Source organism: Electrona antarctica, assembly GCF_951216825.1.
Source record: "Electrona antarctica genome assembly, chromosome: 15".
NCBI lineage: Eukaryota > Metazoa > Chordata > Actinopteri > Myctophiformes > Myctophidae > Electrona > Electrona antarctica.
In genome coordinates, this window is record NC_136796.1 from 49195962 (window position 1) to 49214133 (window position 18172).

Here is an 18172-nt window from a genome sequence, read left to right on the forward strand (position 1 = left end):
GTCGCGGGTTCAATCCCCGTATGGGCCAGAGACTAGAATGTATCCATGTACCTCTCTAAAATAAAAATCTCTCTTTCGTCAGGCAAAAACTGTCTTTATGCACTTCACTACATTATCCAGCACGATTATGCCACCAAACACAGATTAGAATGAATCCATGTGCATCTCTAACTTGCAAATCTCTCCAAGTTAGACAAATACATTCTTATCTTTATGCACATCCAATAATATTATGATCTTTACTGCATTATCGGGTGATATTATGCAACACAAAGGTATTAAGGCCTGATGGACTTTTCATCCCACTAACCAACGACCACGTGGCCTAATGTATAAGGCATCAAACTTTGAATCAGAAGATTGAGGGTTCAAGTCCCTTCGTGGTTGGTGTACTGTGTACATGTCGAAGTTCTATGGAATTCACCATAACGTGGTACTTGTAAATGTAACGGGTTGCCTTTAGGTTAAACCTGAGTTTCAAGTTCCGGCAACTGATTGATATGCATGGCTGTGACTGATTGCAGTATGATTGTTCCCAGTTAATCAAACCTGTTTTAGGCCCAGGCCACACCACTCGGGATCTTTTGCAAAACGCACATTTCTTTGTGCGTTTGGGCCTTTCAGCCACACGCAAACGGCCTTTTCGGCCACTCAAACAGAGGTTTTTGGAAACGGATAAATAAGTGAAGATTTTCGAAAATATCCGATCGGTGGAGCTGTGTAGTCATGCAAAACGGAGCTTTTGAGAAATGATGATGTCACCGCTTATTAGCGCATATAATTTTTACTATAATTAGGTGAGAAATGCAGCTTGTGCCTGCATGGAAACTACACAGATATCTATCCAATTGTTCATGTTTATATATCACTGTTAACAACTTTAAAACTTCATATGTTTCATCAACTGCAGTGAGCAAAGGCTCTGCTCTGCTGCATCCAATAATAAATATATCAGCCTACTAGTCCAGTGCGGACTGGTGATTTCATTTGTATTGGTGCCGAGTGCTAAGCACAACCGATTGTTTTAATTCAAAGTGGTATATATTCTGTGAAATGTTTATCGTCATTCCGTGTATCTACAAGCTCCAAGTGTTGCGTCCACATGCAGCGCGTTCCAAGCAGAGGTCCTCACAAGTATAGGTAAAACACTGCCAGTCCTCAGCGCAATGGCAGTGTAAGTAAATAAGTTGAGATTTTACTTGTGCAATATTCAGATAATCTTCAACTGATTGTTATAATTCGAAGTGGTATATATTCCGTGAAGTTTATATTTTCATTGGGTGTACAAGTCATGTTTTTAATATGCCTTTATCAAATGATATAGAGAGATGGGTAGTGCCCAAATCCTGTTAGCCATGCAGCCTATATGATCTGTGGTGCGCTTGCTAGGCCTATGCACTCTCTCAATTAGGGATTTTCCCAGAGGTTAATTTCACTGATGTGTACAACCTTTATTCAAATAGTTTCATTTGTATTGGAGTTCGAAGCTTGAACAATAGGTTCATTGTGGACCGCTACGGATAAACTGTGGATATTAACTTACCAATAAGGACAAATGCCATTGCGCAGTAGCCTACACCAACAAGTCTATGCGTGGTGTGTGCATAGCCGCATGTGAAACTATATTGTGCTGTATTTTGCTCTCCATTTCATGGTCATGGTCATGCGAGGAGAGAGAGAGAGAGAGAGAGAGAGAGTGGGTGCAGAGAGAGAGAGAGGTGTGAATGGAATCGCATCGTGCGTATATGGCACATCTCTCTCATGTTTAGGTAATTAAGGGCGCACCATTGACTGCATGTCACTGTGCCTACATGCTGACAATGTGAACTTGTATTAGCCTACACATTATAACGTGACATTTATTATACAGCTCGAAAATATAGCCACTCTACAAGCTCACAACTTGTTGTGGACACTTCTATAGGTCTTACTATGCTATTAATTTATGCGCAGGACTTGCCAAGTCGCCAGAGCAATGGTAAAGTGTCTATCATTTTTAAATTGAGAAAAGTCGAGAGTCAGGATTAGAGTTAAGAGTTTTATTAGGATCCCCATTAGCTGGTGCATAGCAGCAGCTAATCTTCCTGGGGTCCACACAGAACATAAAAACATGACATTCGACATGAATGACATTACAGGACAATGATATATAAATAAAATAAATAAAATCAACAATTTCCTCATCCACCTTCTGATTCCCCATTTTATTGGAAGAGAGAAAAAAAAAAAAAAAAAGCATTTGACAGGGATTTGGAGATGTACGCACATAGTGTGACATGCTGACAGACAATGAAAGAAACATGTTCCACTTCCACTCACAATTTAGGTGGCTTTTAAAATGTGGTACTTATTCCTTCATTAAAAAATATTGTACATCTTTCTAGCATTCTGTGGTTGTCACACTTTACTATAGGTAGAAGACACATAATTTGAGAACTCGGAAGAGCAGTAGCTAATATTCACGCCAATCATACTTTAGGACTACAGAGTGTATCTTATAAACTTTATTATCAATTCATTGGTTTCAATAAACACATCTATAAATGGCTTATCTGCACAGACTGCCTGGTTTTAGATAAGTATGGTAACAGATTAATTGAGCTATTACAGACAGTGAAAAGTGTCTATCATAACCAATTATAAGTAGTCTTAAATGGACAGATGTTAGTGTCAGGTATGGCTTTAGTGGTATAGGCATAGATTTTAAACCTGAAATAGATATAGAAACACAAGAATATACATTTGTTACATTCCCATAATACGTTCTAATCTTTTGTATTAAACAGAGATAGTAGGCAGAGTATAAAACAGTAATTACCAGTTCCCCATCCGGATCTCTCTTCCCCGTTTGGAGAGGTATGGACTAGAGACCAGCGGGTGGCGGATTTAGCCGCGGTCAATTCATATTATTATAAATTAATATAGGATAAACCGCGGGTGAAATAATGCGGGAAATAAAGTAATGGCATAATAAAGTATATAAATATGCTTATTATAGCTTTTAAAACGCACACAATCTCGGCGTGCGTGCGTTGGTAGTAGTATTTTAATTTAATCATTTTCCATGATCTGGCACAAATTAGCCGCCTATGAAGTTGGGTCCTGTTGCACAACAACAACAACACAGTGGTCTCCTACAGGCAGCTACGCTAAAGTTGCTAACAGGCAGCTAGTGAGTCTGAGAGAAACTTAAAACTAAGTAAAACAGAAGGGAGGAATATACGTTCGGCGTGGGACTGGGAGTGATTAAGTTCTTTACCCTGCCGCCGATGACCGCTGGATATGCTGTATGAAAATACGTCGCAAAAACGTGGACGGCGTGTTACCATGGAAATGGATATATACAACCACTACGTAACATTGGTGAACTGTCGAGAGAGTGGTGAGTGACATTGTTTGTACAAGTAGTATAAATAGCCGATCTACAAGCTCACAACGCGTTGCAGCGTCGCGTTGTGAGCTTGTAGATTGGCTATACTGTATACGCTGGGCGCTTCCCTGCGCAGCGGATTGCGGGTGGTGCGGATTAATACATTGGATTAATTAATAAATTGCGGTCGGATAACGGGCGGATTATAATTATGCACATGCGGATTCGGGTGACAAAAAAGATCATCCGCTGTTCTCTAGTATGGACTCTTGGTTGATGTTACTGAATCTGACTTACTAGAGTCGCCGAAGTGGCTTATAAAAACTCTGTTTCCTTAGACCTGCCCTCATGGGCAGGTTCACATCAGCTAACATTCAATTGGCTGCTGAGCACCATGGCATCAGTCCTTCCTGTGGACCTTTACCATTGGTTGAAAGACCAGGAAGTATTTCCCCACTGACATGTGCTAGCCATGAGGTCTGGCATGGGAGAAGCATGCTGGAGGGAGAAGTGGTTGAGGAACTCTTGTTTACACAACTGCTGGCTGTTCACCCCTTATCAGCACCCCCGCTGTGTCTCTCTGGCCTGCTTCCTTTATAGCGTGAGGAAAGAGATTTCAACTCCCTCACACCCCTCTGTCTGACTACTCCAAGACTATAAGTTCAACCCATGACATTACTGCTACATTACAATAATTAGACATTCAATGGATAATTGATAACTTGAGGAGTTTTAGTAGACAAACTTCAGCAATGTCAGGGCTTGCTTTGGGGTGAAAGGCCCAGTGAAAGCCCTCACTCCCATGTTTCGTACTGATAACTATTGGCAAGTTGTACAGTGCATATTTATTAATAGAAACCAAACGCTGATTACTATATCCAGCGGAACAAATATGATTGGCACCTCATAAGTGTAAATATAAAATCAAGTATAATATAGCCTACAATTGAAACCTGCTACTGCAGTGATTTTATCCTGTGTTCAATGCGTTTCTGCGTTTGGGTGTGGATTTTTTCTAAAACGGAGGACAAAAATATCCGTTTTGCAAAAGATCCAGAGTGGTGTGGCCTGGGCCTGAGTTTGTGCCAACTAAAATGGAGGGTATTGAGCTCCATCACTATGATATACTTCAAAGCTGACCTTTGGCCTTATGTTGGTGCTTAATCGTGCCGAGCAGGGAGACAATCCAGCAGAGCCGAACGCCAAGTCAAATATCATATGTACACTGTTACTCATTCTGTAATAAATATTGGTATAATGTGGACACTGGCATCCACTTGAGATTGAACTGTTTTATGTTTGTAGATGTGTAAATGTAACGTGTTACGCTCATTGTTTTTTCCCTATTAACAGATCACACTTTATTCAGGAAAGGTTCCTGTGGAACTGGAGAGCACTTCGTGCTCATGTGCTGCGGGGAAGGCATTATGTAACCATATAGTGGCACTTCTCTTTCAAACCGCACACTACAGGTACGTCACAAAAAAGGTTTACCTATGTAGTACCTTACGAGCCAAATCGGTACCGTTTCCTCTGGCCTGTACCAGCTCTTTGCAAACCTGACACCGGCCAAGGACACATGGTCAGATATTAATGTTTTTTTTATGTTGAACAAGTTCAACAATTCTATTGTCTTCATTATTCATCTTTATTTTATCACAGGGGATTGCACCAGAGGCAACTAATGACGTGGTGGTGCGTGAACCGGTGCCAAAGAAAAAAGATAGTGTCGGGTAATTCAGGACTGAACGCACGCACACGCACACACACGCACGCACGCACGCACTCACACACTCACCCACTCGTACACGCACACACACTCGTACACACACACACACACACACACACACACACACACACACACACACACACACACACACACACACACACACACACACACACACACACACACACACACACACACACACACACACACACATACCGGTCATATGAGGCCACCAGAAGAGGCCCGAGTCCTTAGGTCCAGGGCACCCATAAGTTAAGCCAGATGCACATACACTCACTCAACATACAATGACCTCATGCGGACTTCACACACGCACACACACACAGCCACACACACACCTCTCACACACACACACCTCACACACACACACACGCACTCACTCATTCACTCACCCACTCGTTCACACACACACACACACACACACACACACACACACACACACACATACACACACACACACACACACACACACACACACACACACACACACACACACACACACACACACACACATACACATATACATTGCCCCATACGGATGATCTCAAGAGGGACCCCTCAAACAGGATGTACCTTACGCACGCAAGAACGCACGCGCACATGCCTTCTCATGTACTAGCACGCACGCAAAGCTATGATGACCAAGGTACATAGATGGACATGTTTGAACATTCTTGGACCGACGGTTGGTTAAGAGTAAACGTTAAGCACACACTACCCTTACGAAAGAAAAATATATTGCAATATATTGGACAATATCATGCAATATATTAGGCAATATATTCCCATATATGAGATTTAGTATTTATATTTTACAATATATCACAATATATGCATATACCATATATGTGTATATATTGATACATATAAAGATATATATTGCAATCAAGACCAAAAAGGGCAATATATTTTTACATATAGTTTGTCTTTATATGCTCCAATATATTGCAATATATGCATGTGCCATATATTGTGCCATGTATGATTATACATTGTACCATATATGGTTATATATTGACTTTATATGCTCCAATATATTGCAATATATGCATGTCATATATTGTGCCATGTATGATTATATATTGTACCATATATGATTATATATTGTATCATATATATGTTATATATTGTATCATATATATGTTATATATTGTACCATATATGGATATATATATACTTTATATGCTCCAATATATTGCAATAAATGCATATGCCATATATTGTGCCATGTATGATTATATATTGTACCATATATGGTTATATATTGTATCATATATATATATATAAGTGTTTTTTTCTCAAATAAACAACCATAGCATATACATGGACCATGCATAGCATAGCTATATAGCCTAAAGAAAATACATTGAAGACAAAATAATCTGCATTACACAAACAAGTTTATTGAAACAAACATTAAATGCCATCGACAATGAAAGGATAATTTAAGTCATGTGTCTGAGCAAATCGGCTTTCTTGTGACCCTTTTTTTTCCTAACAAACATTAAATGCCATTGATAATGCGCAAATTGGCTTTTTTAATGTTAATTTGATATTTATTTTAGTTTTATTGGATGATGTACGATGATACGAGCACCCCTCACTTCACATAGGTGTGATTTTCTTTCATGACAATTGAAATGTTCTTTGCCTTTATATTTTCAATCCTCCACACTGGATCTTGGAGGTATACATGCATAGAGGCTTGCATATTGTGGCAGATCAATTAGCATACATTTTCTTTTGAACAATGTCACATCAAATATCTGTTTCCTGCCCCGAAATTCCCTTTTCAGACCAACTACATTCTCAACATTAATCAGCGTACTATGTGATCTGTCATACGATCTTCCAAAAGCAAAGCATTTTCTGTCACCATGTTGCACTACTACAATGTAATAGTATACAGTGATGATGTGTCCATTCTGCAACAGCACAGTGAAACTGTTCCTTTTCACTACTCTTGTGAACTCCTGAGAGTAATACAGCTCCCCGTTGACTAGAAGTCGTCTGAATATTTTCACGACTGTATCCGTGGTGACTGAAAGTTGCTCTCTCATGACCAGTGTCTCTTCACTAGAAAGTTTTCGAGAATAATGTAAACCAAGGGTAACAAGTTGATCGCCTACTCTTTCAAACTGCTTCAGTCTTTTTCGTCCAGTTAAGTTATTAAATAGCTGGATGCATTCAGGAACAGCATTTCTCAGTGCATCATTCCTCAAAAGAGGCAATACTTGTCTATACGTGAATTGTTTCATTATCTGTAAAGGAACACACTGAGTGCCATGAAACATTTTCAGTATTTCACCATTATACGATTCAAAAATATACCCAGAATGAGCCCACAAAGGTCCCCAATTCCTGACAGATTCAGGCAAATGAAGACATAAATGTACATTAAATGACACATGGGTCTTTCCATACAGTGTTTCAAATTGTTTGACAAAATCTACAACAAGTTTTTCACATTTTGTTACGTCCTCTGTTGTTATAATGTCCTTGCAAAGAATGAACATAAAGGTGACAAGGACTAACCAGTGCTTGTAAAATACCTGGGGCAGAATTCCTTTTAGCACAAATATACTATAAAACAGTAACCAGTTCTGCCATTCACTAGCCTTCCAAAATCTCCTTTGCTGAAAAGATCGGGGCACTCTTGTTATATTGCAAGGAGGCTTAATTAGCAAGAGCTGTTCATCAAGTTCATTCACTCTATTGCCAATGTAATATGGCTTCTCATGATTCTCACTGTCCAGCCACATGCTTGCCATTTGGCGAACCACACCAAGATGTACATTATGCATATGGTCAGGAGGCAGGCCCGATATGATGTCAAAGTGTGGAATCTTTATCAGACATGTGGGCCCTTTAACACCTCTCACTGATTTTTTGGTATGCAACGCCTCTCTTGCATCACTTATGGTTGAAGCGTGGTCCCTCTTTGGGACGTCTTTGTATGGGTATACCCTGACGGTGCCACGACCCTTTTCAACTTGTTCACCGGGATGTAAGCAGAGGCTGCAACCATACTGACCATTAAACTGGGTCATGTTTTGAAGTATGGGCCTAGCTACGGAATCACACATCATAAGAGCTGCCACAACTCTACATTGTTCCAAAATGCTGTTTCTTTTAATCTTAAAGCCCACACTTGACAACTTCTGACACTCTAAAGTGAATGGCTTTAAAAATGAATTAACATTTGGCTTTTTATTACCAAACCACAAGCCAAACATTAGAACATTTTCTTTGCGCAAAGCATAAGGAAGCTCGTTTACAATCCCATATAATGGCCAAATACTATAGAGTGATGATTTGAATACAGGCACTCCATCACAGTTAAGTGTTAAGGAGTATCCATGAGTACAGTCAAGAGGGCCTCCAATTTTGTTGAGATTATGGTACATTTTACCATTTCCAATATCTTCATAAATGTCAGAATTACATGTGCCATCTCTTGATTTGAGACAATGTGCAATATCTTCCCTTTGAAGGAGATGTTCCAACTGTGTTTGGATTGGTAAGTATATGAAGAAGTTTCCATTCTTTAGTGAGCTGTTTTTATCCCATGTTGTGTTGCATACAACACATTGTCCTTCACTATCCTGGTCACCGATGTAGTACTCACAGTTTGGACAATATATGTGACATTGTAGGTGACATTCTACTGGCTTAAGCTCTTTTAAGAACAGATACTTTGAGGTTAACTGTGTGTTTTCTGGACAGTGAATATTGATCAAATCTAGGAGATCAGACAGAGCCATGCCTGTGAGGCTGTGTCTCAAAACAAATGAAAGTATAAGTAAAAAACTCTGAGCTTGGGTTAGTCTTGAACCAGTGTAAAGGGGGTCTTCATTTTCCAGAGTAAACTGTTCATGACTGACTTCTCCAAAATGTGATTCCTCATTTACTGACTGATGATCAGGGCTATCTTCAAATACAATTGAATCTTCTTCTTCACTTCCAATAATGGATCCAAGACTGTCATCAAAGTCATTAGGAATAAAGTTACTGGTATTTGGTGAAGCTTGACTGAAATTAGGTCCATCATTGAAGTGAGGTTCACTCTCTGTGGAACATTCATCCTCAAACAAGAGCGGGGAAGTAGGACATCTGGGAATAGAATCTCCACGGTCATCATACAGGCTCTAGATATGGAGAAGAAAAAAAAATCTGATTGGATATCACTCACTCACACACTCACACACTCACACACTCACACACACACACACACACACACACACACACACCTTCCAAGGTGTAAACTAAGATAACATACAGCCACAGCTAGTACAGTACATGGTCAATGTGATGTCTAATCTTTCTTATGTCTGAGGACCATCAGTGAGGGATCAAACAGGTGAAGAAAATCAGTGAGGATGAAATGGAATTGGGAAGTGTGGTGAAAGAAAGTGAACTAGGTGAGGAGAGGATGTGGAAAACTAACAATAAAAAACACACAGTTAACTTACATAGACTTCAGCTCCTCCTGATACACTTTGTTGTTGTCCACTGAGAGGAGTCCATGGCTCAGTATCATCATCAGTTACCTAAAGAAACAGATTACAAAATAATAACCGGCGACCGCCGACCACATAGATTAGATTGTTTACTAAAGTGCAACATGGCTAGTTCTTAAGATGATTAACATAAAATAGAACGTGAACTGTATTGTACACTATACTTACAACATCAGGAGTGACATGTACATCTTCAGGGCCATTGTCGGAGTCATAGAGAGAGGTATTGGCATTTAGGTTCTGTAAATAAGAATACAACATCTTGATTAACTTACTATAATTATAATTACTATCACCCCAAACACAGATTTTATCACATGTACTGTATCGGCTTTAGATGTTTTTTCCCTTTCTGTTTTGACCAGGTTTTCCAAGCATTCAATACAGACACAGGCTGAAGCATTTGAAATGTGTGAGAGCCAAGTGTCTGTTTAAGAGGCTATAAGCCAGATACTTGCTGAAGTTTAAAGTATTGCTAAAGTATACATTGTTCAACTAAACACCACAGTTGAAACTTACAGTCTTCAGCTCCTCCTGATACACTTTCCTGTCCACTAAGAGGATTCCATGTTTCAGAATCATCGTCATCAGTTACCTAAAGAAACAGATTACAAAATAAAAATCAATAGATCGTTTACAATCTGCATGTTACCAAAATGTAACATGTCTAGTTCCTAAAATATGTCTAAGAAAAAATTTAAATGTAATGTACACCAGGGTTTTTCAAAGGGGTGCCTCAATACTTTAATATTTGGAATTATCAATATAACTTAAGTTTAACCGCTTATAGCCCCTCTATACCTGATCTCTCTTCAATGTCTCTTCACCTAAAATAGCAGATCTATAAGCTCTCAACACGTTGCGTTGTGAGCTTGTAGATTGGCTGTTTTTGGTAAGTGTAATGCTTAATTGGGTCGTCCACTCACAGTTAACAGTCTTTTTATTGAGTTTGTGCTTGAAATGTACTGTAATTCTGCAAACTGTTAATACATATTTCAATCAAATGCTCCCCCCAGAATAGAGATGCTGGGGTTTAAGACTAAGTGGTTAAACACCATGTCAATCTGTCCTAAAATAGAAACAGAAGTTTTCCTTGTGACATAAACTGTATCTTAGGGGGGAGATTTACATATTTTATATAAATGTACTGTTAACTAACAATGGAATTCAGGGGTGCCATGGATGAAGAAGCTAGTATTTACAGGGGTGTCCTGAGAAAAAAATGTCTGAGAATCACTGCTGTACAGTATACTCACCATAATGTGGCTGATATTATCATGTACATCTTCAAAGCCATTGTCAGAGTTGTAGTGAGAGGAATCTTCATTCAGGTTCTGTGTAAGAAAATAATACAAAGTATTGATTGACCTTTGTTACATGCACAGTTGTCATCCACCAACAGTCGCCACCAACGACTGTAGCATGTGGGAGACGCTGATCCAACCAGTTAACTTCCTTCCAAACTTGAATAAAGAGATCACTCAAGATCCCCAAATAAGAAGTATCAGCTCAGTTAATAGGGAGATACAGGTGTAGCTTTTGCAGCCGGGAACACAACAATTGCTTTAGCTTGACTACCACTAACATATTGCTGGCTACTAAAGTGTACAAACAGATATATGAACAGCAGTGTTGTTTTCGTCGACTTACCTTTTTTCACTGACGAAACCTAATGGAAACTAAATGAAAACTAAGCTATGATGACTAGACTAAAATGTTGGGAAGGGACTAGTGGACAAGAGATCCAGTATAAGTCATTTTACACTTTGTTTGCATGCTGAAAATCTACTGTAGATAAGGAAGTATAAAATCAGCTATTATGACGGCATCAACGCCCACATTGTAGTCGATTAAATCACCTGTAGATTTAGTTGACTAAAACCTTATGATATTTATTTGACTAAAACTAGACTTTTAACACTAAACATTCCGGGTGTCTAAAATGTGACTAAAACTAAATGAAAGCCATTCAAGAGACTATGACTAAAACTAAAATAGAACTTTGCTGCCAAAAACAACATTGCTGAACAGTGGCAAACCTTTTTTCACCCAAACATAGACACAACCTCGGCTATCTGATGTACTCAACTAAACATCAATTGCTGCTACACTAACCTACTAATTATAAACATAGAATTTACACTATGTGCTCAAACCAAAATGCTCAACAAAACTTGAGCTGGCTGGGTCGATACCAGCATAAATCAAATATATTAATATTGCTCTATAATGTTAGTGCTACAGGCCAGATTTTTGCAAAAGTTGAAAGCATTGCTAAATAATACATTCTTCAACTAAACACCTCAAAGTTGAAACTTACAGAGTTTTCTGCTTCTGACAAACTTTGTAGTCCACTGAGAGGAACCCAAGGTTCAAAATCATCAGTTACCTAAAAATAAAATAAAATAAAAGACAACAGAGGGGGGGGAAAACAAAATAAACAAAAGTTAACACCCATAAAGTCTACAAACCAAAATAGCAGATCAACAAGATCTGCTATTTAAAGTTTTCCAGCAGCTGAAACTTACATTGCCTGTCTCTTCTGTTGTTCCTGATAGCCTTTCTGAAGATGGTTCACTTAGGGGGGTCCAGGCATCAGAACTGGCATGGGCTCTTGGCTAAAAAAACAAAAGAGGGCAGGTTCAACATAATGTCTGCAACAAATTTGACAAATCTGTATATAATACGATAAAAGAGCATATTGCAAGATCACTCATAATATAGTCATGGGCAAAATGTACTGGTAAGCTACACATATTTCAATATATTGATGAAGATCTCTGTTCTTGGAGATCCATTTGGCAATACAATAGTATAAGTAAGGTGTTGTTTTACGTATGTTTAAGTTCATGACTTACAAGATCCTGGTTTGGCTGATCAATCTCACTCATTTCTTTCCTGGGTGCAAGTGATAGAAAACATGGATTTATTTATTGATTGAATACTTTATTAGCAGGTTGCATAGGAAAAGCACAGTGCAGAACAGTTCAGATACAAGGTCTACTAATAGGATTTAAACCCAAGAAAGCACAATGGCCTTTTTGTACTTGATTCATATTTGCAGGCCACAAATGTGGGGGTCCTGCATGCCTTTTTGGGCGAGGTTATATGTTAGACAATTTCACACCAGAAATGTTGTACACCGCACTAATGGAGAATTACTATACTGTACTTGCTCAGACTGAGTTAGCAGTCTATCTATAAATATACGTGTAAATGTCAAAGCACATGCTATCTATCCCCAATGACAGAATGTACATGTTTTACATTATATAATAATATGATTGATTGTAATTCAATTAGCCTAGTTCAGTGGTTCCCAAACTTTTTCATGTCAAGGACCCCCAAATTGACAACAATTAGCCTGCTTGAAAATATATACCAGGGACCCTCACAAGATAAGATTCATATGGCTCTAAACCCGTTTAATTTCAAGGACCCCCAGTTTGACATGCATTAGTCTACTGACCCCCATTTAATGCCATTTCAATCTCTGGGAGCCCCAATTTATATTGTAAAATCAATGTTAATTTGACTCTGAAAGGGTCCGTTTGGTTCCAAACTATTATTTAGCTGGGGACCCCCTGGAACTCCCTCAAGGACACCTGGGGGTCCCAGGACCCCACTTTGGGAACCACTGGCCTATAGTAGCCTATTAATTTACATAGGCTACTCATTGTTGATAGATAGAGTGATATATACCATGTTCCCTTCATATGAGTTTTACCTGAAGCAAACAGGCACTAGACAGACTATCTGTCTATAATGTTAGTTTAGAGTCTAAACTAACATTATAGACAGATAGTTTGGTTTAGACAGTGTTACAGCTGACAGCTCACGCAGGCAGCTGCATTCAATCAGGCTATTTAGTTACTTTACAACACTACGTAGATAGACAGTGCATTATCATGTGAATCAAGAAAACAAAGACTAACCTTCTTTTCCATAATAGTCTTGTTCTTTTTGGAATATCCGTTTGATCAGAACCCGGGAGAATATATTTCCTTCTTCGGTCCATTTTCGATGTTTTCTCTACTACTGCTGACTGCTCTAGTGCTCTGTATTGTTTTTGTTTTTGTATCTATTCAGAGGCTGACTTCCTTGAGACGCTAAGCATTCTGGGCGATGTAGTCCTACTGTATTTAGCAGTAAGCAGTGCTAATTACATTAGGACTACATCGACCAGAATGCTTAGTGCGCGATTTGCGCATGTTCAGAACCCTTCGCCCTTCAAGCCAGCCAATCATCGCACACGGATGTATTTCGCGCATGCACATGAGCGAGAGGTGATGACGTCAGAGTTTGGCGCGAGTTAGTAGTTACACATTGAAGAGTGAGCAGACACACGGCTGCGGTACACACAAACTTTTAGCAAACAAACATTTTTAAATTGCACTAACACAAGAAAAGTATGACAGAAAGGTTTGCCCTTGTTAGCTGGGCGATGGGACCCGACAAGAACACAACCAGCATCATTCCAACCAGCTGGATACTTGATTTTGACGGTGATACTGACAGGTGAGTTTGAAACTATATGACCAATGACAAAATACTCCCATACTAATTCATTCTGATGAATTGAAAAAGGTGGACCCTGGTGTAAACAAGTGTAATGCTTTATCAGTGTGTCGTCCACAGTAACAGTCTTTGTATTGAGTTGGGTTAGCTTTCATGTGAAATGTACCCATTCTGAAAACTGTTAATAAATACGTCTTCAATCAATCAAACCTATTGGGAGAAATACAACATTGTGCAAACACAGGAGCGAGATTTGTGAACTGTTGATAACAAAAGGTTATCCAATGGAATACAACCACCCTAAGGGCTACTATCTGTACCAAGTAGACCTACACATGCACATGTAAACAGAGCTGCTACCTTTAAACACGTCTGAGTTTTTCTGTATCTACTATTAAAATAGTCATGAGAAAAAAAAAAGCTGCTATCTGTACCAAAATGGTTGCAAAAAAATTGCTATTTGTTTCAAAAAAGCTTTATACCCTATAATATGTATATAATGATGCAATGTGACATGGCTCTGGTTACACAATGCTGTACCCGCTCCAACTGTATGTACTTTCCCCATTTTCAACTGTTTTTTTTTATTGTACTTTGGCAATGTAAACGTATGTTTTCTCATGCCAATAAAGCTCATTTGAATTGAAATTGACAGGACCTATCTTGTGGAGTGCCGTACGCCAGGCCGCAAGAAACCTCCTAATGGATGGCCGGTCGAGAGGGCTGATATTCTTAAATTAGCAGGCAAGTCGGTCTTTACACACACTCACACAAAATATACATTTGAAAACTTTAAATGGGACATTCTGCATAATGAGTACTTTTACTTTTGTTACTGTACATTTTTGATGCCAATACCTTTGTACTTTTACTCAAGTATATTTAGAATTCCAGACTTACAGAGTATTTCTACATATTAATACTTTTATTAAAGTTAAAAAAAGAGTACTTTTTCCACCACTGCATATTTGCACAATGGTGTTGATTATTAATCTATCCTAATCTATATTTAATGCAGAAAAAGAGGCTACGCTCAAAGCTGCTGAACGGGAACTCTACCCAGTTGACGTTCCAAATCCTGGCAAGAGGGTGAGGAAAGCAAAAAACCTGGACTTTGATGGAGAAGATTCCAATAATGGTGACAAAGAGTCTGGCTCTGGAAATCCCAAACTGGTAATTAAACAGCAGAGATTGATAGCATTATATTAGGCATACTTTGTGTATAGGATTATCATTGATTAAATAATAAAAAATAACATCTTTGCCCTACAGAAAAAGGCCAAAGTTGCTGCGCAAAGACAGGCGGAGGAGGAAATCTTGTCTGAGGACAGTCTGTTCAGCCCCGGTTCAGAACTGTCAGTGTCAAGCCAAGAAAACACCAGAGACCTGCAAGGCCAGATCAAGGCCTTACAGAGAGAGAACGCCAAACTAAGAAGCATGGTAGTTAAAGGCAAGTATCTAGTATTAATTTATGTAATCAAATATTACTGTATATGGAATGGTTTTAATCCATTTAGACCTGAGTGATTCTAAAACTCACAACACATGTTGTGAGCTTGTAGATCTGCTATTTAAGACATGTAGCTCAGTGAAAATCAGGCCTGCTAAGATACATTTTAGTCAACTTAATTAACTGTAGATTTAGTAGACTAAAACTGTATGATATTTAGTCAACTAATACTAGACAAACACAATTTCAGATTACTAAAATGAGACTACAATTAAATGTTTTACTCAAAACATGACAAAAATAAATCAATATTTGCTTTCAAAATGGGGTCAGTGTCTGTCCTATCGCTTAATTGTTCCTGTTCTGATGTGTTGTGATGTTTGCTGTCTGTATAATTTTGTAGCATGTTTTTTCTCAGAAATTCCTGCTTTGTTCGTTGATGTGAGGAAGCTCATATCCATCAACAAAGATGTTGATGGAACAGAGCATCTTTCTGCATCACACGGAAGAAGAAGATCAACCAAAGAGGACATCCCTGATGCTGAGAGTGATGGCCCAGGTGAACTGATCCACACACCAAGCAGACCTTCACAAGTAAGTATTAATTGTTTTTTCTTTGTTTTTGGCCTTGTTTGCATTCTATTGCTTGTGGTGATTTTCCTTGTATCTTTTTTTGCTCATTTATTTTGTTTACATAAGGTGAAAATCGGGAAGGCTGGAACAGTCACCATCTCCGCGCATTGTTGGGAGACGGAAAAATCTTCAACCACCGCCAATGGGATGGCACGAGTCCTACTACTGGGGCTTTTCGAGGTGGATGTCCTCCTCATATCAAATTTGAAAGGAGGGGCCAGCAAGGTGGATCCCTTGGCTGAGCGTCGGCAGCCTCTCGACCCAGTTAAAGTTCAGGCTTTACTCGGTAAATAGTTCTCAGAGCTGGTGCTTTCCAAATTTGATTGCATCCCTGCCAGGTGGGGGGATATTTTTGAGGGAACTAGAGTGTGTGTGGGGGGGGGGCAGAGGTGAGGGAGATTTGAGGAGGGGGAGAGTAATCATTGTTGTTCTGTTCTACAGATGCTGTTCTAAACCAGTTTCCGACGGCCAAGGAAGGTGATGTGAAAAAGTCCATCATGCAGAATCTGCGAGCTTAGGCACCAGGTGAAGCAAAAGAGTGTGACGTTATAAGATAAGTCACTTGTTTAATTTTTATTTTGTTCCGCACCAAGTTTAAATCGGTGAAGTACCAAGATGGACTGTTAACCTAGAAAAAGGACTGTTCTTTTTGCAATTTATTTCTTTGCTTTGAAAGTTTGTTTTAAAAAAAAAAAAAAGGTCTTGGATGTTTTGAAAAAGAAATTGTTCCTTGAAAGTGCCAATTGAAGCTACGTATTTTGTTAATATTAATTTACTTCACCACTTTTCAACCTATCTTCATATGATAGGTTCTCACTAATAATCATGATAAAATGGGACAATTTTTTTCTACTCAGTCTGTGTCTCATAGGAGGGCTGTGGGCAGTTTAGAAACCGTCCTCCAGTGACATCATTAGGCAGATGTTTTTACAAAAATGTTTAGATGGCTTCCATTTTCGCATTGCAACTTATCAGGACTAGAAAGCCTGCAGTTTATATTAGCTTGTATTCCCCATCGATGATGTCACTGTGACTGGAGGACGGTTTCTGAACTGCCCACAGCCCTCCTATGAGACAGACAGAGTAGAAAAGAATTATGCAATTTCTTTCATGATTATTAGTGAGGACCTATTATATGAAGATAGGTTGAAAAGTGGTGAAGTGGTCCTTTTAATGGATAAGTTCATCCAACATTGGGGTCAGTCTGGAATCTTGAAATCTTGTGACTTGCTTCGTATATACTTACATTATACTACATAATAATTACTACTAGACAATATTGGACAGTTTGGGCTGGGTATAATTTTAAATCTCCCGATATCTGTACTACCGGTAATTCGATACCTTGTTCGAAACAAACAAAACATCTAAGACGATGCCCCCAAAAAGAGAGAACTTATCCATTATCAATTCAGGATTTTTTTTTGCATCTCACATCTGCAGTTATTTATTTTTTGTGCATTTTGTTTAAAGATATTTTATTTATAATGTATTTATATTTTATTTATAACTGCACTGCTGAACGTCTGAAATGGACATTGGTCATTGACATTGCTTTAATTTATATTTTGTATTTTTCTTAAAAGAAAATAAAGGTGGCTTTTGATAGATTACCCATTAGTCTGTCTTAGTATGAAGTATAAATGTTTGCTTTGTATGTGCATGTTCTCATATATGTATACATATATTTTGCATACATTTTAGAATATATGTATATATATATATTTCAAATGTTTACATATTATATATTATACCATATATTGCAGGTATATCTATATGTGTATATTTCCATATAAAACTACATATATATAATATATATTCTACCATATATGTTAAACATATATCTCCATATATTTAATGTGTGTTTCCATATAATATTGCATATATTTATAATATATTCTACCATATATGTCCATATAATATTGCATATATTT

At 38.4% G+C, this 18172-nt stretch overlaps 1 protein-coding gene and 2 long non-coding RNA genes across 3 annotated transcripts; 1 reads left to right on the top strand and 2 right to left on the bottom strand.

The window, feature by feature from the left end:
* Window positions 1–6781: 6781 nt before the first annotated feature.
* Window positions 6782–9861, bottom strand: LOC306937902. Its single transcript, XR_013791670.1, has 3 exons — window positions 9806–9861; window positions 9590–9667; window positions 6782–9265 (listed from the first exon to the last, which is right to left on the bottom strand). It is a non-coding gene; the product is annotated as an uncharacterized lncRNA (long non-coding RNA).
* A 1035-nt stretch (window positions 9862–10896) lies between these two features.
* Window positions 10897–13674, bottom strand: LOC306938340. Its single transcript, XR_013791713.1, has 5 exons — window positions 13573–13674; window positions 12496–12535; window positions 12166–12255; window positions 11958–12026; window positions 10897–10971 (listed from the first exon to the last, which is right to left on the bottom strand). It is a non-coding gene; the product is annotated as an uncharacterized lncRNA (long non-coding RNA).
* A 234-nt stretch (window positions 13675–13908) lies between these two features.
* LOC306937900 (uncharacterized protein) lies at window positions 13909–17851 on the top strand. Its single transcript, XM_079521927.1, has 7 exons — window positions 13909–14155; window positions 14811–14899; window positions 15174–15328; window positions 15428–15605; window positions 16024–16199; window positions 16305–16524; window positions 16680–17851. Exons 1-7 carry the CDS (start codon window positions 14049–14051, stop codon window positions 16754–16756), a joined length of 1002 nt encoding a protein of 333 aa, XP_079378053.1. The 5' UTR covers window positions 13909–14048; the 3' UTR covers window positions 16757–17851.
* The last annotated feature ends 321 nt before the right edge of the window (window positions 17852–18172 follow it).